This window comes from Cydia pomonella, chromosome 4 (genome assembly GCF_033807575.1).
Source record: "Cydia pomonella isolate Wapato2018A chromosome 4, ilCydPomo1, whole genome shotgun sequence".
NCBI classification, from domain to species: Eukaryota; Metazoa; Arthropoda; class Insecta; order Lepidoptera; family Tortricidae; genus Cydia; species Cydia pomonella.
In genome coordinates, this window is record NC_084706.1 from 13766477 (window position 1) to 13783328 (window position 16852).

Below are 16852 nucleotides of genomic sequence, written 5' to 3' on the forward strand. Positions count from 1 at the left end.
GTAGTCACGTTTAACTTAAGTAACCGCTTCGAGGTTATTGGGATTTTTTGAGGGAAGGTGAGAGGGTAGATGAGAACGACAGTAGGAAAAAGGAGGTTGTGTGCGAACAGATCGACGCGGCAGTGATATTTGCTTTTAGATCAAGTCAAGAACGTTCTTATGGTGTTATTAGAATAATGATGTGTCTCTAGTATATTGTGACCAACGTTATCAGTACTCAGAGTGAACAGTGATCCAGTGAGGCTAATATGAACTTAAGGTAAACTTTGTGTGAGGAAAGGGGTCGCTATAAGGGGAGGTTTGGAGGCGACTATTAAGCTCAAGAAACCAGGTGGATAATCATGTGATACTGATATGTATGTATGCATGTCTATGTGTGCGCGCGCACGCATCCCATTACCTACACATACAAAGTCAGTAATAAACCAGCTGTGCCTCGGTACGATTGCGTTTCATTGCTCCCCACTCTACCCACATATATCTCAGTGGCGACGAGTCGTGTCTTACCCGCGCGTAACAAAAAAGTGACATGGAGCATTTTTTCGGAAATTTGTCTGTTTTCGACCATAATTCCCAGGAATGGGAGATTTTTCATAGTCGACTGTTGCAGTTTGTCAAATTAAATCAAGTGGGGGAAGACAAAAAGGGCGCGTTACTCTTAACGCATTTGTCAGATGAAACATACCGATTGGCAAGGAACCTTGTTCATCCTAAGAAGATTGAGGAAGTCAAGTTCGACGAGTTGGTGAAGGTACTCGATCAACATTTTACTCCGAAGCGCTGTACTTTCGCAGACCGTGCGAAATTTTACGCGGCTACGCGGGATATTGGCGAAAGTATCGAGCAATGGGCGGCTCGAGTTCGAGGACTTGCGGTGCATTGCGAGTTTGGGAGCGCGCTCGATATGATATTGAGGGACAGGCTCGTGCTGGGGTTCAGGGCAGGACCGGAGCGTGACAAGCTTTTCGAACAGGATGCTGCAACACTCACGTTCGCGAAAGCCGTAGAAGTGGCTCAGCAGGCGGAATGTGCAAGGAAGGTGAAGGCCTTACCTACCGTGACCGTTAAGGAAGAGCCACTGTACAAGGCGAGCATGGGCCGGGCGGGCCAAGCGGCCAGCCGAGACCAGCCTATGCGTCGGTGTAGTGTGTGCGGTTTGAAAGGGCATGAGGCTGATAAGTGTCGTTTTAAAAATTATCGTTGCCAAAAATGTCACAATAAAGGTCACTTGAAAAAGGTGTGTAGTGCGCGTGTGAACAACATTTCTGTTGAAGATGTAACTCCAGACGACCAGGATTGCAGTGACTGTCAGGAATGTAAAGTCTTTAGTTTAAGGTGCGTACACTATGATCCTATACTAATGTCTGTTGCCATTAACGGAAAGGAGTTTGATATGGAAGTCGATTCCGGTTCGAGCAGTAGCGTAATTTCAGATAGCATGTATCGAACAGAATTTTCAGAAACACAGTTAAGTAGTTGTAGTATGAGAATATGTTTCTACAACGGTCATAAAATCTTACCTCTGGGTTATTTTTCCACACAAGTATCATTTAATGGCATGACAAAGCAAATTTCATTTTATGTCATAAGAAATGGAGGTCCAGCCTTGCTTGGGCGAGATTTTATGGCCAAGTTCGGATTAGGTATATTGCCTATAAATAAAAATTACAATTTAAACTGTTCGTGCGATATAGATACCGATAAGTTGTTAAATAAATATAAAGAATTATTTAATGATGATTTGGGTTGTTTTAAATATGGCGAAGTAAAGTTACAGCTTAAACATGGTGTCAAACCGAAATTTTGCAAAGCTCGACCCCTACCTTTTGCACTTAAGGGTCCCGTAGAGGAGGAGTTGATGAAACTCGTGGACAAAGGAATATTGGTACCTGTCAATCATTCCGACTACGCGACGCCTATAGTACCGGTACGAAAGGCTAACGGTAGTGTAAGAATATGCGCGGACTATTCGATAACTATAAATAACGATGTATACATAGATACGTATCCGCTTCCCCGTATCGAAGAAGTGTTCGCAAAACTTAGTGGAGGGCAACATTTTTCCAAGTTGGATTGTAGTCAAGCGTACAATCAGTTCCGACTTTCCAAAGATTCTCAAAGGCTTACTACTATTAATACGACTAAGGGCCTGTTTATGTATACACGTCTCGTATTTGGATTGGCAAGTGCGCCCGCGATTTTTCAACGGGCGCTCGAAAGCGTACTAGCGGGTATCGAAGGGGTAGCCGTGTTTTTAGATGACGTGTGTGTAACGGGGCCCACTAAAGAAATACATCTGAAAAGGTTAGAGGAAGTTTTTAAGCGGTTCCAAAATGCGGGGTTGAGGTTAGGTAAAGATAAATGTGCTTTTTTTCAGGAAAGCGTCACATACTTAGGTCATATTATTAATAAAGACGGGTTACTGAAGTGCCCAAAGAAAGTTGAGGCAATTGTGAGTGCTCCTCGGCCTAATAATGTGACAGAATTGAAAAGATTCCTGGGTATGTCTAACTATTACCGAAATTTCGTTCCAAATGCATCATCTTTGCTAGGGCCTTTACATGAGCTATTGCGCGCTGACGCGCAATGGGAGTGGTCAGAGCGGCAGCAGGCGGCGTTCGAGGCGATGAAGCGCGAGCTGGCGTCAGATCGCGTACTCACACACTTTGAGCCGAGCGCGCAGCTGACGGTAGCTGTAGATGCTGGTCCCTACGGTCTTGGGGCAGTACTGGGTCAAATTGGCCCCGATGGCATCGAGCGACCGCTCGCCTATGGTTCAAGGTCCCTAACAGCCGGCGAGCAAAACTATAGCCAGCTTCACAAAGAGGCTGCAGCAATTGTATTTGGTGTGACACGGTTCCACCAATATTTATATGGTCGGCAGGAGCCTTTTATTTTGAAAACGGATCATAAACCGCTTTTAGCAATATTTGGCAAGAGCAACGGTATTCCTGTAATGACAGCGTCGCGTTTAATCCGGTTTGGCATAATTTTGTCAGCATATAATTACAAAATTAAATATATTACCAGTAAACAAAACGAGGTTGCGGATTATTTCTCGCGTATACCGACTCAGAATCAGGATCCGCAAGAGTCAGCACTTGAAGATGAGGAAATACATACTTTAAATTCAATGCAATTAAACAGTCTCCCGTTAACATATAAAGATATTCAGGTAGCGACAGCCAGCGATAAGTGTTTACGTACTGTACTTAGGTACATACAGTATGGCTGGCCACGTAAAATTAAATGTAGGAATATTTATCCATACTTTTTATGCCGTAACGAACTCGACGTAGAACAAGGTTGCTTATTACGAGGGCATAAGGTGGTTATTCCGGCGACTTATAGGTCTAGGTTGCTACAAGAATTGCACAAATCGCACCAGGGAATAGTCAAAACAAAAAGTAATGCACGAGCGCGCTTATGGTGGCCTAACATAGATAAGGATATCGAACAGCTGATTAATGCATGTACCGTATGCGTGCATCAGCGCGGCGCGCCCCCGCGCGCCCCTCCTTCGCCCGCCCCACCTCTGCGTGGCAAAGGGTACATATAGACTATTTCTCGGTGGGTCAAAGGTCGTTCTTAATAGTAGTAGATGCCTTTAGTAAATGGCTGGAATGCTTAGATATGGGGAATAATTTAACTACGCGGAATTTAATAATAAAATTGAAGTTTTTGTTTGCTAGGTTCGGTCTTCCAAGAGTTATTGTTTCGGATAATGATGCAAAAATAGCTTCTCAGGAATTTGTCGAGTTTTGCAAAATAAACGGGATACAATACCTTACGTCGCCTATTTACCACCCGTGCAGTAACGGGATCGCCGAGATAAATGTTCGCACTTGTAAGACGCAGCTAAAGTCCATTTTACAGTGTCACTCGTGTGCTCAGATCATAGATGAAAAGTTACAAGACTTTTTATTTGAATACCGTAACACTGCACACTGTACGACGGGTGCCAGCCCGGCTAAGTTAATGTTGGGCCGCGAGCTACGCTGTCGGCTGGACTTGTTGCGACCGCCGGCGCCGGCGCCGCGCGGAAACAATAATAAGGAAAATGATAACAATAAAAATGTTAGACGGTTCGAAATAGGTGACCTAGTGTGGGCCAGATGTTATGAAAACCGTAAACCTTGTTGGAAAAAAGCGTGTATATCTAAGAAACTTGGCAATAGAATGTATGAGGTAAAATTAGAGAATGATATTGTAGGTAAGAGGCATATCGATCAATTATTAAAATATACGAATGTGGAAACTGATCTGTTATCGTCAACTGACGTATCAACGTCAAATTCTGCCGATTACACACCTGTATCAGACCCTCTCACTTGTTCACTTGATATTCCAATTACGGTTAATGATCAATCGGACAGTACGGGGGAAGAGGTGAGAATCGCGGAGGGAGAGATGACTGAGACCGAGACTCCTATGAGTGCGAGTGAAAATAATCAGGTAGTTGAATCATCGGAGCGTTCTGAGCAACCGGTGGAAGACAATAGGGAGGGAGTCTCGTCTGGCTCATCGCCTGCTCCTCAGCCTGGATGTAACTTAAGACCTAGGCTTAAGAAAATTAATTATAAGGTTTAGCAATTAAGTAATTTGTTGTAATTGTCCCCAGATTCCCAAATTAAGTCGGGAGGAGTTGATATGTATGTATGCATGTCTATGTGTGCGCGCGCACGCATCCCATTACCTACACATACAAAGTCAGTAATAAACCAGCTGTGCCTCGGTACGATTGCGTTTCATTGCTCCCCACTCTACCCACATATATCTCAGATACTCATGTTATATGTAGGTAATAAAGTCGGACACCAGCACAACTCATATCGTCATCTCACTAACATCCAGGCCTCGTATAGGTATGTAGTACATTTACATATCGCTTTCCAGTATCCGTAAAACCATTAGCTCATTCGATAGGTTAATAAGTATGGTGAGCTTGACGACATTAGCTTTATAATTAGTTACTGGGAATAGTAATGACAAAATCATATCTGAATTAATCATAGAAAATAAATGAACAAAATTTAACAATCATTTAATAAACTATTGATATTAGCAGAACGAAAAATCCATAATAAGAAGATTCTCTTTATTATTCGCTTTTTATTTTGTTGGTCAGCACGAATAAAAAATAAAAAAAGTTAAATGTTCTGCTTGTAAAAGCTGTAGCCAGTTAATCGATTTCACCCACATAAATCCGAGAGAAAGGTGTACAATGTCACAGTAATCTCGTTAACTACCGCGATACAGATTGAGTGGGGGATCACTGTGCGCCACTGAATTATGGATGAGGGTGCACTGCGCACGGGAAAGATAGTGTCGCCTTAGGAAATGTTGGTAAAACCAGATAAAGTTGCTAATTTCATCAGAACAATAGTTTTTACCTGACTGCGCACTGAAAAGGAAAGCAACTTTTTTTATCAGTTTATCTGTGCAGTCAAAATATGTGGCTTGGGCTTTTCGTTACTAACTTACTACAAGAAGTGTTATATAATAAAAAAAAATAGTAAATAAATTTTTCACCTTATGCCCATGTGACGGTAGCGAAACGGGCAAGCCATATATTTTGACTAAGGTGTAGGGTTTGTGAAGTTAGGGCTTGTAGAGATAGAAGCTGGGCCTTATGGTTTCGTCTTGGCAACGTTTTACATGAAAATGTTTGTGATGGAATTAATTTTACAATAACTCCTACATATTCTTGTAGTAATTGAAAACTTTTAAGATTTTTCTCAGTGCATTTCTTAAGTAATTCAGGTTTTTTAAAGATAGATTAAAGTGTTTATACTAGTATTTTATATAGGTTCAACAATTTACTTCAAGCTTGTCATGCAATTAAATTTGAGCATTGAAAAATATTTTTATTAAAAAATTTCATAAAGAATCATTCAACATAAGATTATAAAATATTGAAGTAGATTTTATAGCCTTGGCAGCTATCAATGTTATCAATGACATCAGGGGCCGATTTTTGAATTTCGAGCGCTCGATTTCTTCACTCGAAAATCTGTGGAAAACGGCAAAACGACACGATGAAAAACAAGACAACGAAAAGAATTTTAACCCAGTTATTCGTTTGTGCGGAGTCGCAGTTCAAACCTAACCTAACCCAAATATGTCATGCACTCATTATGCCACACAAATAATTATGTGATGTCACTTGTTGGAACAAATAATATGCTTTGGAGTAAGTAATAGTTATGGCAAAGTATATTAGACGAAGACAATACAGATTATAACAGTATAAATTAAATAAATAAATAAGTAAATATCTGGTACAACATCTGTCAGTCTGAGTGTGGAAGGGCGGCACCATCATTGAAACCAAATAATTTCGCTGCTGGCTTCCATTTGTGGCGGGTGCCTCGAATGCACATGCTGGTCGCTCTAATTATTGAAGTTATTATACGAGCTCTCAGCCAGCCCAAAACGCGAGACAAGGATCTGTCCCAGCGAGATGCAAGTGCTTTCCCGAGGTAATTAAAAAAGGTAGCTAATTGTGTGTTTATTTAATTTCTACTGTTATAATCTATATTGTATTTGCTGAATAAATGTGTTAAAATATTAGACGAAGATAAATATACCTTATGACCATTATCCCAATAATAACATTATCTTTTCCGTTAATTAAGTATTACGGTAGTGTGCCATTTATTACATTATTCAAAATAACGATATATCAAACTATAATATATGAAAAGTAATTATAAAAAGTGTAGTGCACCCAAATAGAAAACATCCATGACTCAGGAACAAATATCTGTGTTCATCACACAAATAAATGCCCTTACCGGGATTCGAACCCAGGACTATCGGCTTCATAGATAGGCAGGGTCACTACCCACTAGGCCTGACCGGTCCTCTAAAAATAATGATGTGAATTATATTCAATTATAACAATAACAATATGAAGTCATTCAATAATTTGATGCTGGTCAAGAAAACCATCCACTGGAATATAATGCAAGATATACTTTTTCATTGCCCCTTTGAAATGATACCCCACTTGATCAAGTCTGTCACTATACTTTGGAATTTTGCCCCCTCTTCATTATTGGGCATTTCCCATAATTATTAAAAATAAAAATAAAAAATATAAAAGCGGCCAAGTGCGAGTCGGACTCGCCCAAGAAGGGTTCCTTTATGACGTATTAAAAAAAACTACTTAAACTACTAGATCTCGTTCAACATTTTACCACTTTGGACACACATTTTACCACTTTGGTAGTGTCTCTCGCGCAAACTATTCACTTTAGAAAAAAATTATATTAGGAACCTAAATATCATTTTTGAAGACCTATCCATAGATACCCCACACGAATGGGTTTGACGAAAAAAAAATTTTTTTTAATTTTATGACGTATTAAAAAAAACTACTCACTAGATCTCGTTCAAACCAATTTTCGTTAGAAGTTTGCATCGTAATGTATATCATATATATTTTTTAGATTTTTCATTCTGTTAGTTTAGAAGTTACAGGGGGGGGACACACTTTTTTTCACTTTGGGAGGTTCTCTCGCGCAAACTATTCAGTTTAGAAAAAAATGATATTAGAAACCTTAATATCATTTTTGAAGACCTATCCATAGATACCCCACATGTATGGGTATGTTGAAAAAAATTTTTTTTTTTTAATTTCATGACGTATTAAAAAAAAACTACTTACTAGATCTCGTTCAAACCAATTTTCGGTGGAAGTTTACATGGCAATGTATATCATATATTTTTTTTAGATTTTTCATCCTGTTATTTTAGAAGTTACGGGGGGGGGACACACATTTTACCACTTTGGAAGTGTCTCTCGCGCAAACTATTCATTTTAGAAAAAAATGATATTAGAAACCTCAATATAATTTTTTAAGACCTATCCATAGATACCCCACACGTATGGGTTTGATGAAAAAAGATTTTTTGAGTTTCAGTTCTAAGTATGGGGAACCCCCAAAATTTATTGTTTTTTTTTTCTATTTTTGTGTGAAAATCTTAATGCGGTTCATAGAATACATCCACTTACTAAGTTTGAACAGTACAGCTCTTATAGTTTCGGAAAAAAGTGGCTGTGACAGAATCGGACAGACAGACGGACATGACGAATCTATAAGGGTTCCGTTTTTTGCCAATTGGCTACGGAACCCTAAAAAGAATACTTTCAATGTGTCTGGGTTAGCGTTGTTCATAACTATTCCAAATTTCAAACCGATAGCTTAAGTGGTTCTTGAGATATAGGCAGAGTAGCACCATAAGTTCCTTTTGTACCTTTTTGGTACGAAACCCTAAAATCGTATTAGAGAGGTAGTTATTAGAACGCTCATTGCGCTTTTCGAGGTATACAGGTTTGCGAGTCGAAACCTACGTCACATACTTCACATTGCGTGAAAGCGATTGATTAAATATTTGGCTATGTGATATGAAACAGACGCCCGCCTAATAAATAAAAAAGCGGTATCCAATTTTCATAATCCATAACATGGGCTCCCACAAATCTAAGACGTGATATCGAAGATGAATCAAGGGCAGCTACTCCCCAACAGCCCGCCACAAGCTGCTCTGCGTTGACTGATTGCACTAGAAATGCAGCGGGCGAAGGAGACGTCACATTTCGACGCCATATAATTTAGTATTTATTATCTGAAGTTTTCAGGAGTGTATTTTTAGTTGTTCGAGGCTAATCACACTTTATACAGTCAACTTTACTGTTCGTAATTGAAGCGAGTTTTTTTAAACTCTCCAGCGTGCTCTTGAAACCTAAATATACCTCTTAACTTGCGGCTTGGTAGCAACTTAATAAAACGAACGATACCGCAGTGAGCGTGTAGCATAATTGGTCTAAATTGCCTGAGTAATCTACTTGACGATTTTGACTATTAACTCTACCGCTAATTGCAGGTAGACTCAATTTGTTCGCATATTAAACTAGTGAGATAACATCGCGCGATACCTAGTTTTGGGAAACATAGCAATTTTGTGTAGGTAGGTAAACGCTAGAATAGAATTTGTGTAAGCGAGATAGGATTTTACAAAAATGATATTATGATTTGCATTAAACTAGGACGCGAATGTCCCAGTGTTAACAACGTTTACCCTCTAATGAAGTTTCCGTTGGTCATACCGAACCTACCTACATTCGCATGAAAGTCTGCACGGGTTCCTGTTTCAGGAATGACCTGATTTTTTGTCAGGGTATATTGTCACTTCTTAAAATTGCACAAAAAAGGGACATCCTATTGTTTACTTGTTTAATTTTGAATTCATTTAAAGTTTATTTTTAAAAATTTGTCTAGCCCTATGTATTTATTGCCTTAAAATAAAATATTATGGGACAATCTTACGCAAATCGATTTAGCCCGACACAGCAAGCTCAATAAGGCTCGTGTTGTATTTATAGAAGTCGATACATACATATAATAAATATTGGTTGAGTGGTAGAGAATACCTTAAGGCATTAAGTACGCCATTTGTACCTTCATGTATTGTGCAATAAATATTAAATAAATAAATAGAATAGATATCTATAGATAAATACTCAAATCCATAGAACACACCCATAACTCAGGACGAACACACAAATAAATGCCCTTACGGGAATTTAAACCTGGGACCTCCAGCTTCGTAGGCAGAGTCACTAGTGATACTACCGACTAAACTAGAACGCCGTTAAATGAAAATAAACATGATCATTTTATAATGACAAGTATTAATTTATTTATGCGACAAGCGCCACGCGCGAGTGGCATTGATTTATTTAAGTGATATTAATTGTATGTTATATATTTTAAACTGTGTTTTTCAAGTGATTAGGATAGAAAACTTTTGTGATTAGTTATAAATTGTTGTAATTACGGAATTCGGTGACAAGTTATGACAAAAATATGTATGTATAACTAAAATCAATTATTGTTAAATAAATATTTTTATCATAATACCAATATTTAACAAATTGCACATATATGTGAGATTTCATATTCCTACCAGTACCCCTAGTGTAAATATTTTCGACAGCGAAACGTTACGTACGCGTTTGCGTTAAGTGTCATTTTGTATGAGATTTTTGACTTTCCAAAACGTCCCGCTTGGCGCGCTGTTCAAAAACCCATACAAAATGAGACTTAACGCAAACGCGTTCGTCACGTTATGATGTCGATCAAATTTACACTAGGGGTACTGAAATAGTTATGTTAAGTATGATAAGTATAGTGCATAGAATAGCGTACACATTGCTCGCGTGGTTAAAGTGTACTCCCGCCTCTTCCTCTTATTATTGAAATTTTCAACCCTAACTTTGCCATCAGGGGAGTATTTATCTATTCTTTTTAATTCAGGTTATGAACTACACGTATATGTGAACTGAATATAATTTTCATCAGTTCAGCCATTTTTGCGTAATTGTGATTAAGATGTGAGCAAAACACATTTAAATTTGGTAAATGCCAATAAAATACTGTACCTATTTAATTAAACCAGTAGCTATAACTTCTATTACCCTTCAAATATACTGCATGCTTCTGTCATACAAAAACATATACTAAATCAAGTAAATAAGGTTAAGAATCAGCTATGGTTCTGTTGCCCTAAAACGCATGTTTTTACTTAATGCGGCTTCACGATACCGTAGCCCATATCATAATTAACATAGAGTTGAGAATAGTAAAAGCGTTATGTGAGTACCTACCGTAAATTCCCCACTCATATCAAACGCCTACTGATAAAATCTTCCCATTCAGTTAATGCCGCTGCCGTATCATCATTTTAAGTTTAATTAAGAACTTCCTTCCATAGCGAATAACGAATAAAGGTTTCTGTTTCACGTCAAAGTTGCGTGTCTATTTGAAAACTAGAGAGCGGAAATAGCAATTGGACAGTCGCGCCTATATTTCAAACACTTTTAGTCTCTAGTCCACTGGACCCAGTATTTTATGATGATAATGAAAGCTATTGAATAATGATAGATATAACCATATTTTTCTTAAATTTGAATAAAACACAACCATGAAAATAATAATAATTTCTCTTTTTAGTTTTTCTTATACATACAAATGTTATGCTAATAAATTTTATAGTTTGTTGTACCTTGTTTTCTTAACTATTAAACTGAAAAGAGATCACAATGTATACTAAAATAAAAGCCATAAATTCACTCAGAATCAAATCAAACACTTTTATTTTCAGTTTTAGTGCAGTTTAAATAGATAATAGGTAATATGTTCGTTAGTAAAATCTTGTTTTCTAAAAAGCCCTAAGCACTGTTAGCTATCTTTTATGCTAAAAAAATTAAAACTAAAGTTAGTAAAACCTTAAAAGTCTATGTTACTTAAGAGTATTTATTTTACTTAAGACAATATATTCAATACAAAAACAAACAAGCATGTATAAAAATAAATAAATAAAACTAGTAACACAAAAAAAACAATACCTTATACAATGTATGCTTATAAGAATGTTATTGCAAACGAATTGACCAGTACGGCGAGACCCCTAACAAAAAGTATTTATTATGTATAAATTCAGTCATTCACTGTGAAGATGTTTTTACTAAATATACAGTCAGCAACTAAAGTAGGAGATCAAACTACGCGGCAAAAGTATCTAACATTCTTTAACAGCTTAACTCAAACTGATGTCTTTATGTATTATTACTGTTCAACTGTAGATATTTTTGAATGAGAACTGTAGAGATAAATCTACATACCTATTTGGAAAAGTATTCCAGGATGGCGGATATTTTGGCGCGTTGTTTCATACGCTACTACTGATGCTGATATTATCTCAGTGTTGGAGGAGAAATCGAACGTACACTTGAAACGAAAGCAATATCTAAATGATATCATTTAGTTATCATTCGCGCATTCATTTCGCTCGGACTACCTGTATTAGAGCGAGCGAGACGCAATAGCAAATGAGGACAAAATATCGTCATTTAGATTTGAATTTAATGTCAAATCTAAGTTTGAATTGACCTTTTGGTGTCCCTCTGTGAACTGACCTGAAATAACTTTTCACGGCCGGATTCGTTTTTATCCAGATACGGTCCCGAAGGAGGTTATCTGTGAACTCCAGATCAGCATTCGAATAGTAAACTCCCTGAACAGTTAAAAAGGTCTGGCTTTGTTGACACTCTGTTTAACTATAATCATTATAATAATATTTATTGATAATATAACTTACATATCTCATTTTATACAGTGTATAAAGATTACAGGTATGTATGTTAACTACGTAATGTTAGGTTTATCTTATAAATAAGTTCCTAATTTAATGCTAACCAGGTTCAAATTTTGCGATTGTGTTCTTGTATACATATTTTGCTGCATTTTGGTGGAGATATATTTAGTGCAGTTTAGCAAATGCGTGTCATTCTAAAAATTAATATAATTTTTCAGTATCCTCTTCGTCAAAAAAATCAAATCGTATGAATTTACCTCTAGCTCGTATCTTCTGATAGTGAAGTTTTTTGCATATTGTGATGTTTAGCATATCCTAAAAACCAAACTACAGTTATTTCGTGAACACAGGTAGGTACCGATGGTTGTTGCATCATTTTTACCACTCTTACAGTGGTAACCTTTTATTGAATCGTTACTAAGTATTTTTCTGCTAACGCTGTATTCTTCCTTTAATCTAGTAAATCCTACCCTCTCTCTCTCTTCTTCCTCGCGTTGTCCCGGCATTTTGCCACGGCTCATGGGAGCCTGGGGTCCGCTTGACAACTAATCCCAAGATTTGGCGTAGACACTAGTTTTTACGAAAGCGACTGCCATCTGACCTTCCAACCCAGAGGGTAAACTAGGCCTTGCTAGGATTAGTCCGGTTTCCTCACGATGTTTTTCCTTCACCGAAAAGCGACTGGTAAATATCAAATGATATTTCGTACTTATGTTCCGAAAAACTCATTGGTACGAGCCGGGGTTTGAATCCGCGACCTCCGGATTGCAAGTCGCACGCTCTTACCGCTAGGCCACCAGTAATTCCTACCCATAAAAAACAAAATAAATTGCATCGGTGTTAGCACATATTTCAATTTTAAATAATTGTCATAATTTTATTGAAGTTTGAGGTTTAAAATAACACTTACACAGTTTGTGATATCAAAATCGCTGCAGAGTTAGCTTGGTTTAACTCTATGTATTGGGGTCATAAGACAAAACCCGCTGACCAATAATACCCGAAATCACGTTTCTTGTATTTTTTTTAATATAATTTAATTTTTATTATTTGTTACAGCGGCTATAAAAAACACACTGCGAACATTTATACAGTCTATTTAAACCGAACTCTAATAGAAAAAGCAAATAATTTAAACAAATATGACAGCTTTTGTGCGCATTTGACATCCAGCCATAATTAATGGAGATTGATTTCACTGAAATATTATTAACTAATATACTCGTGCATAAATAAAATATTTAAGGGTCTCCCAAGCGCCAATGACCTTCGATCTGAATCCCTTAGCTTTCTAATGTTTTTGTAGCTTATTATATTAAGGTTCCTCCTCCCGCAAAATACCATAAAACTAAGTTACTCTGCACTGTATCTTATATTAAATATGACACTTTTTGAGCAGAAATAGAAAACATGTAACAATCTACAAAATATGAGCAATGATGTGGTTTTTCTGGAAATCTATTTTAATTAAAATAAATGAAGAAAAAAATCTTGAAGTCACCCCTATTTCTTTCCGTTGTATCCTTATTACTACTGCAACTTTTATCGAAAATTTATGAAACTTTGAAACTTTACAATCTTTCTCACAAAACACTATATAATGATTTGGTTTTCTTGCTTTTTGAATATTCATAAAACTATCGCAAAATTCCTAAAAAAATAAGCATAAATCCCACCAATACCCGCGTGCGAGCAAGTGAAATTCTATTTCAAACGCATAGTTCTGCGCGCTCGATTTTTTGCAGCGGGTGGCGCGGTGAGGGGTATCAACCTCGTCCACTCGCGCGAGGTCGTTGGCGTCGGGTGCAGCCTAAACAGCAACGGCTTTACGCAGTATCTCATATTTACTTAACAGTTCACTGTCGAGATATTTGGCATCAAAGTTGAACAGTTTAGGCCAAAAAAGAAAAACTAGTTTTCTGGCCATAAATTTTGTGTTAATTATTTTAAAATTAAAATCTCCGACCAGTTTTTAGACACGTCATAGACAAACTCAAATGTGTAAATTTCGTACACGCATAATCATTCACAGCAATCGAGTAATAAAAAAGTGTATTTTTAGACAATGTTTAAAAAAAAATAGAAATTTAGGTGTCCATTTCTTTTGAAATCCGGCAGACCAAAATGAATATAAAAGATTGAAGAGCCGATAGCCGTTTGTCATATAATTCTGTCTATAGTACAAATGTAGGAGTAACGACTCAAAACTTGTCGAAAATCGATGAAAACCGCAAGGAGCTACTTAAGTATATAAAACAGTGCGTGATTAAGAAGTGTTGAAGGTAAATTGGTTTGTTTACATTATTAGCAATTTCTATGGACTCCACTTTAAGTATAACGGTTCTTATTAAATAGAGAGCCCGCTGACTGACAGACGGACGGACAGCGCCAGCTTAGTAATAGGGTTCTGTACCCCTAGTGTAAATAAATTCGATTTCGAAACGTGACGTACGCGTTTGCGTTTAGTCTCATTTTGTATTGGATTTAGAAGGAGCGCGTCAAGCGGGACGTTTTGGAAACTCAAAATCCTATACAAAATAAGACTTAACGCAAACGCGTTCGTCACGTTATGATGCCCATTAAATTAACACTAGGGGTACTGATTGTCAATTTGTCACTTTTCTCCAGGTATGGAACAATTTGGACGCGCTATTTTTAGTCAATTAATCTCTTTGTTTCCGTATTATTTTTATAATAGATTATCATATTTTTTGTTTATTTTAAGTGATACTTATACAAATAACATAAATGATTACTTCATAAATGAGATAAAAAAAATGAATCTCGACACGACAATACATGCAACTCTGTGTCATGACTATGACAACTGGTTTATTTACATAAATATTGCTTTATTATTGTGATTAGATTAACCATAAAGTCAACTTAGTCTTACTTACTATTTCTAATGATATCCTAAAGTTAACTGCAACAAATGCAGCTCTGTTTGTCCACATTTCATTAATGATAACAATGTGAAATTCTGAACTTTCCTTGACGCGGTGCCATTGCCACTTCAGCAAGCTGTGTTTACAGACTATTTACATTCACAGTGGCAACCGGGAATGTAATCAAAAGCTTCCCGTTTGTCCCAATGTTGCATTATGCTAATGATGTTTGCGCCGCACTACAGGCATAAAAGTATGTCTTTTGGAATTAAGAAACATTTTTTGTCGTAGATCTACTTATTATGCTCCTTTTCAGCAAAGAGTAAAGTAAGAATGCTTTTCAGTTTGATTTTACTTGACAAGGAGCAATAAGAAAAACGTACCGAATCGTCCCTTTCTTAAAATTGCCATTCACAGAAAATTTAGCTCGTGTGTGGTGCGCTGTACACCGTTGGGCTATCTATAGTAGTTTTATATGGGTATGCTGACAGTTGTCGTTTCAATACGATTTTGCGTGATTTGGCGTTTTTAGGTTAAAACTTAAATAGAGATGACACCTGTCAACCCCATTGAGTTCGAAAAATACTATAAATGTAACACATACAGGTGGTTTTTGATAATGTACATATAAGAACTAAAACTGTTTTTAATTATTTTTTTTCTGATTTTAAAATTATACCGCTCTACTTTTATACCTTAAAAATACATTTTATACTTGATCAACTGTTATGATTACGATAATTTTTACTTAATCCACGAAAGTGTCATTTACTTTACATATGTTTTAATATTGTACATGCCCATTAAGAATACATTTTATATTAAAACACACGGGAATGAAAATCATTGTGAACCAAAGCCAGGGGAGCGATATTATTAAATCGTTTATTTCAGGTGAAAGACCCATAATTTCATCACAAACAAACGAAAAAGCAATACCAATTAAATTAAAAACATTCAAAATAACAATCATAAATACATACGCCAATGTTGTGTTACCTGTACCCCTAGTGTAACTGTGATCGACATCATAACGTGACGAACGCGTTTGCGTTAAGTGTCATTTTGTATAGGATTTTGAGTTTCCAAAACGTCCCGCTTGGCGCGCTCTTTCGAAATTCTATACAAAATGAGACTAAACGCAAACGCGTACGTCACGTTTGGAAATCGAATTTATTTACACTAGGGGTACTGTAACCAGGAAACACGTTTCTCTATTCACTATGTCAGCGTCAACTGAGACATTCACATATTGACTAGATAGTGAGCCGCAGAATATTGGATTTTCTTTCGACTGGCTACACTTAACGATTACGGCCTGTATAAATAGGTAGTTACTACTTTTTGTTACTTATGAGATCCATCCTTTTGTGTGTCAACTTGTTGTGTAATTAGCATAAATATATTAATAACAATAAGTCAGCAAGTAACCTTAACCTGACCTACTGTGACCAACCTACAGTAGCGATCATAAGTATTTTGACAACAGTATAAATTTTGATATTTAGGAAACATATAAGCTATCTTGATCAAACTAATTTGGAAGTAATTAAAACTAACCTTATCGAAATAAGCAAAAAGTTTTACTTTTATTACTACATGAAGAATCTGGCCACAAAAAAGAGCATTTCGCAAGATCAAAAGTATTTTGACAATAGTTTTTGTTCCATTGCAATTGCGGACGGGCCACAGTAGGATACCTATTTCATAAAAAAATATATTAGTAGAGTTTCCTTAATATTCCAAAACGAAAAAAATATTCAAATGATTTAAAACAAGCTGTTGGAGCGGCACTCAAA

At 36.8% G+C, this 16852-nt stretch overlaps 1 protein-coding gene across 1 annotated transcript; it reads left to right on the forward strand.

Moving 5' to 3' along the window:
• The first annotated feature begins 341 nt into the window (after positions 1-341).
• On the forward strand, positions 342-4782 carry LOC133517120 (uncharacterized). The gene is made up of 2 exons (XM_061850280.1): positions 342-1335; positions 4622-4782. Exons 1-2 carry the CDS (start codon positions 530-532, stop codon positions 4632-4634), a joined length of 819 nt encoding a protein of 272 aa, XP_061706264.1. The 5' UTR covers positions 342-529; the 3' UTR covers positions 4635-4782.
• The last annotated feature ends 12070 nt before the right edge of the window (positions 4783-16852 follow it).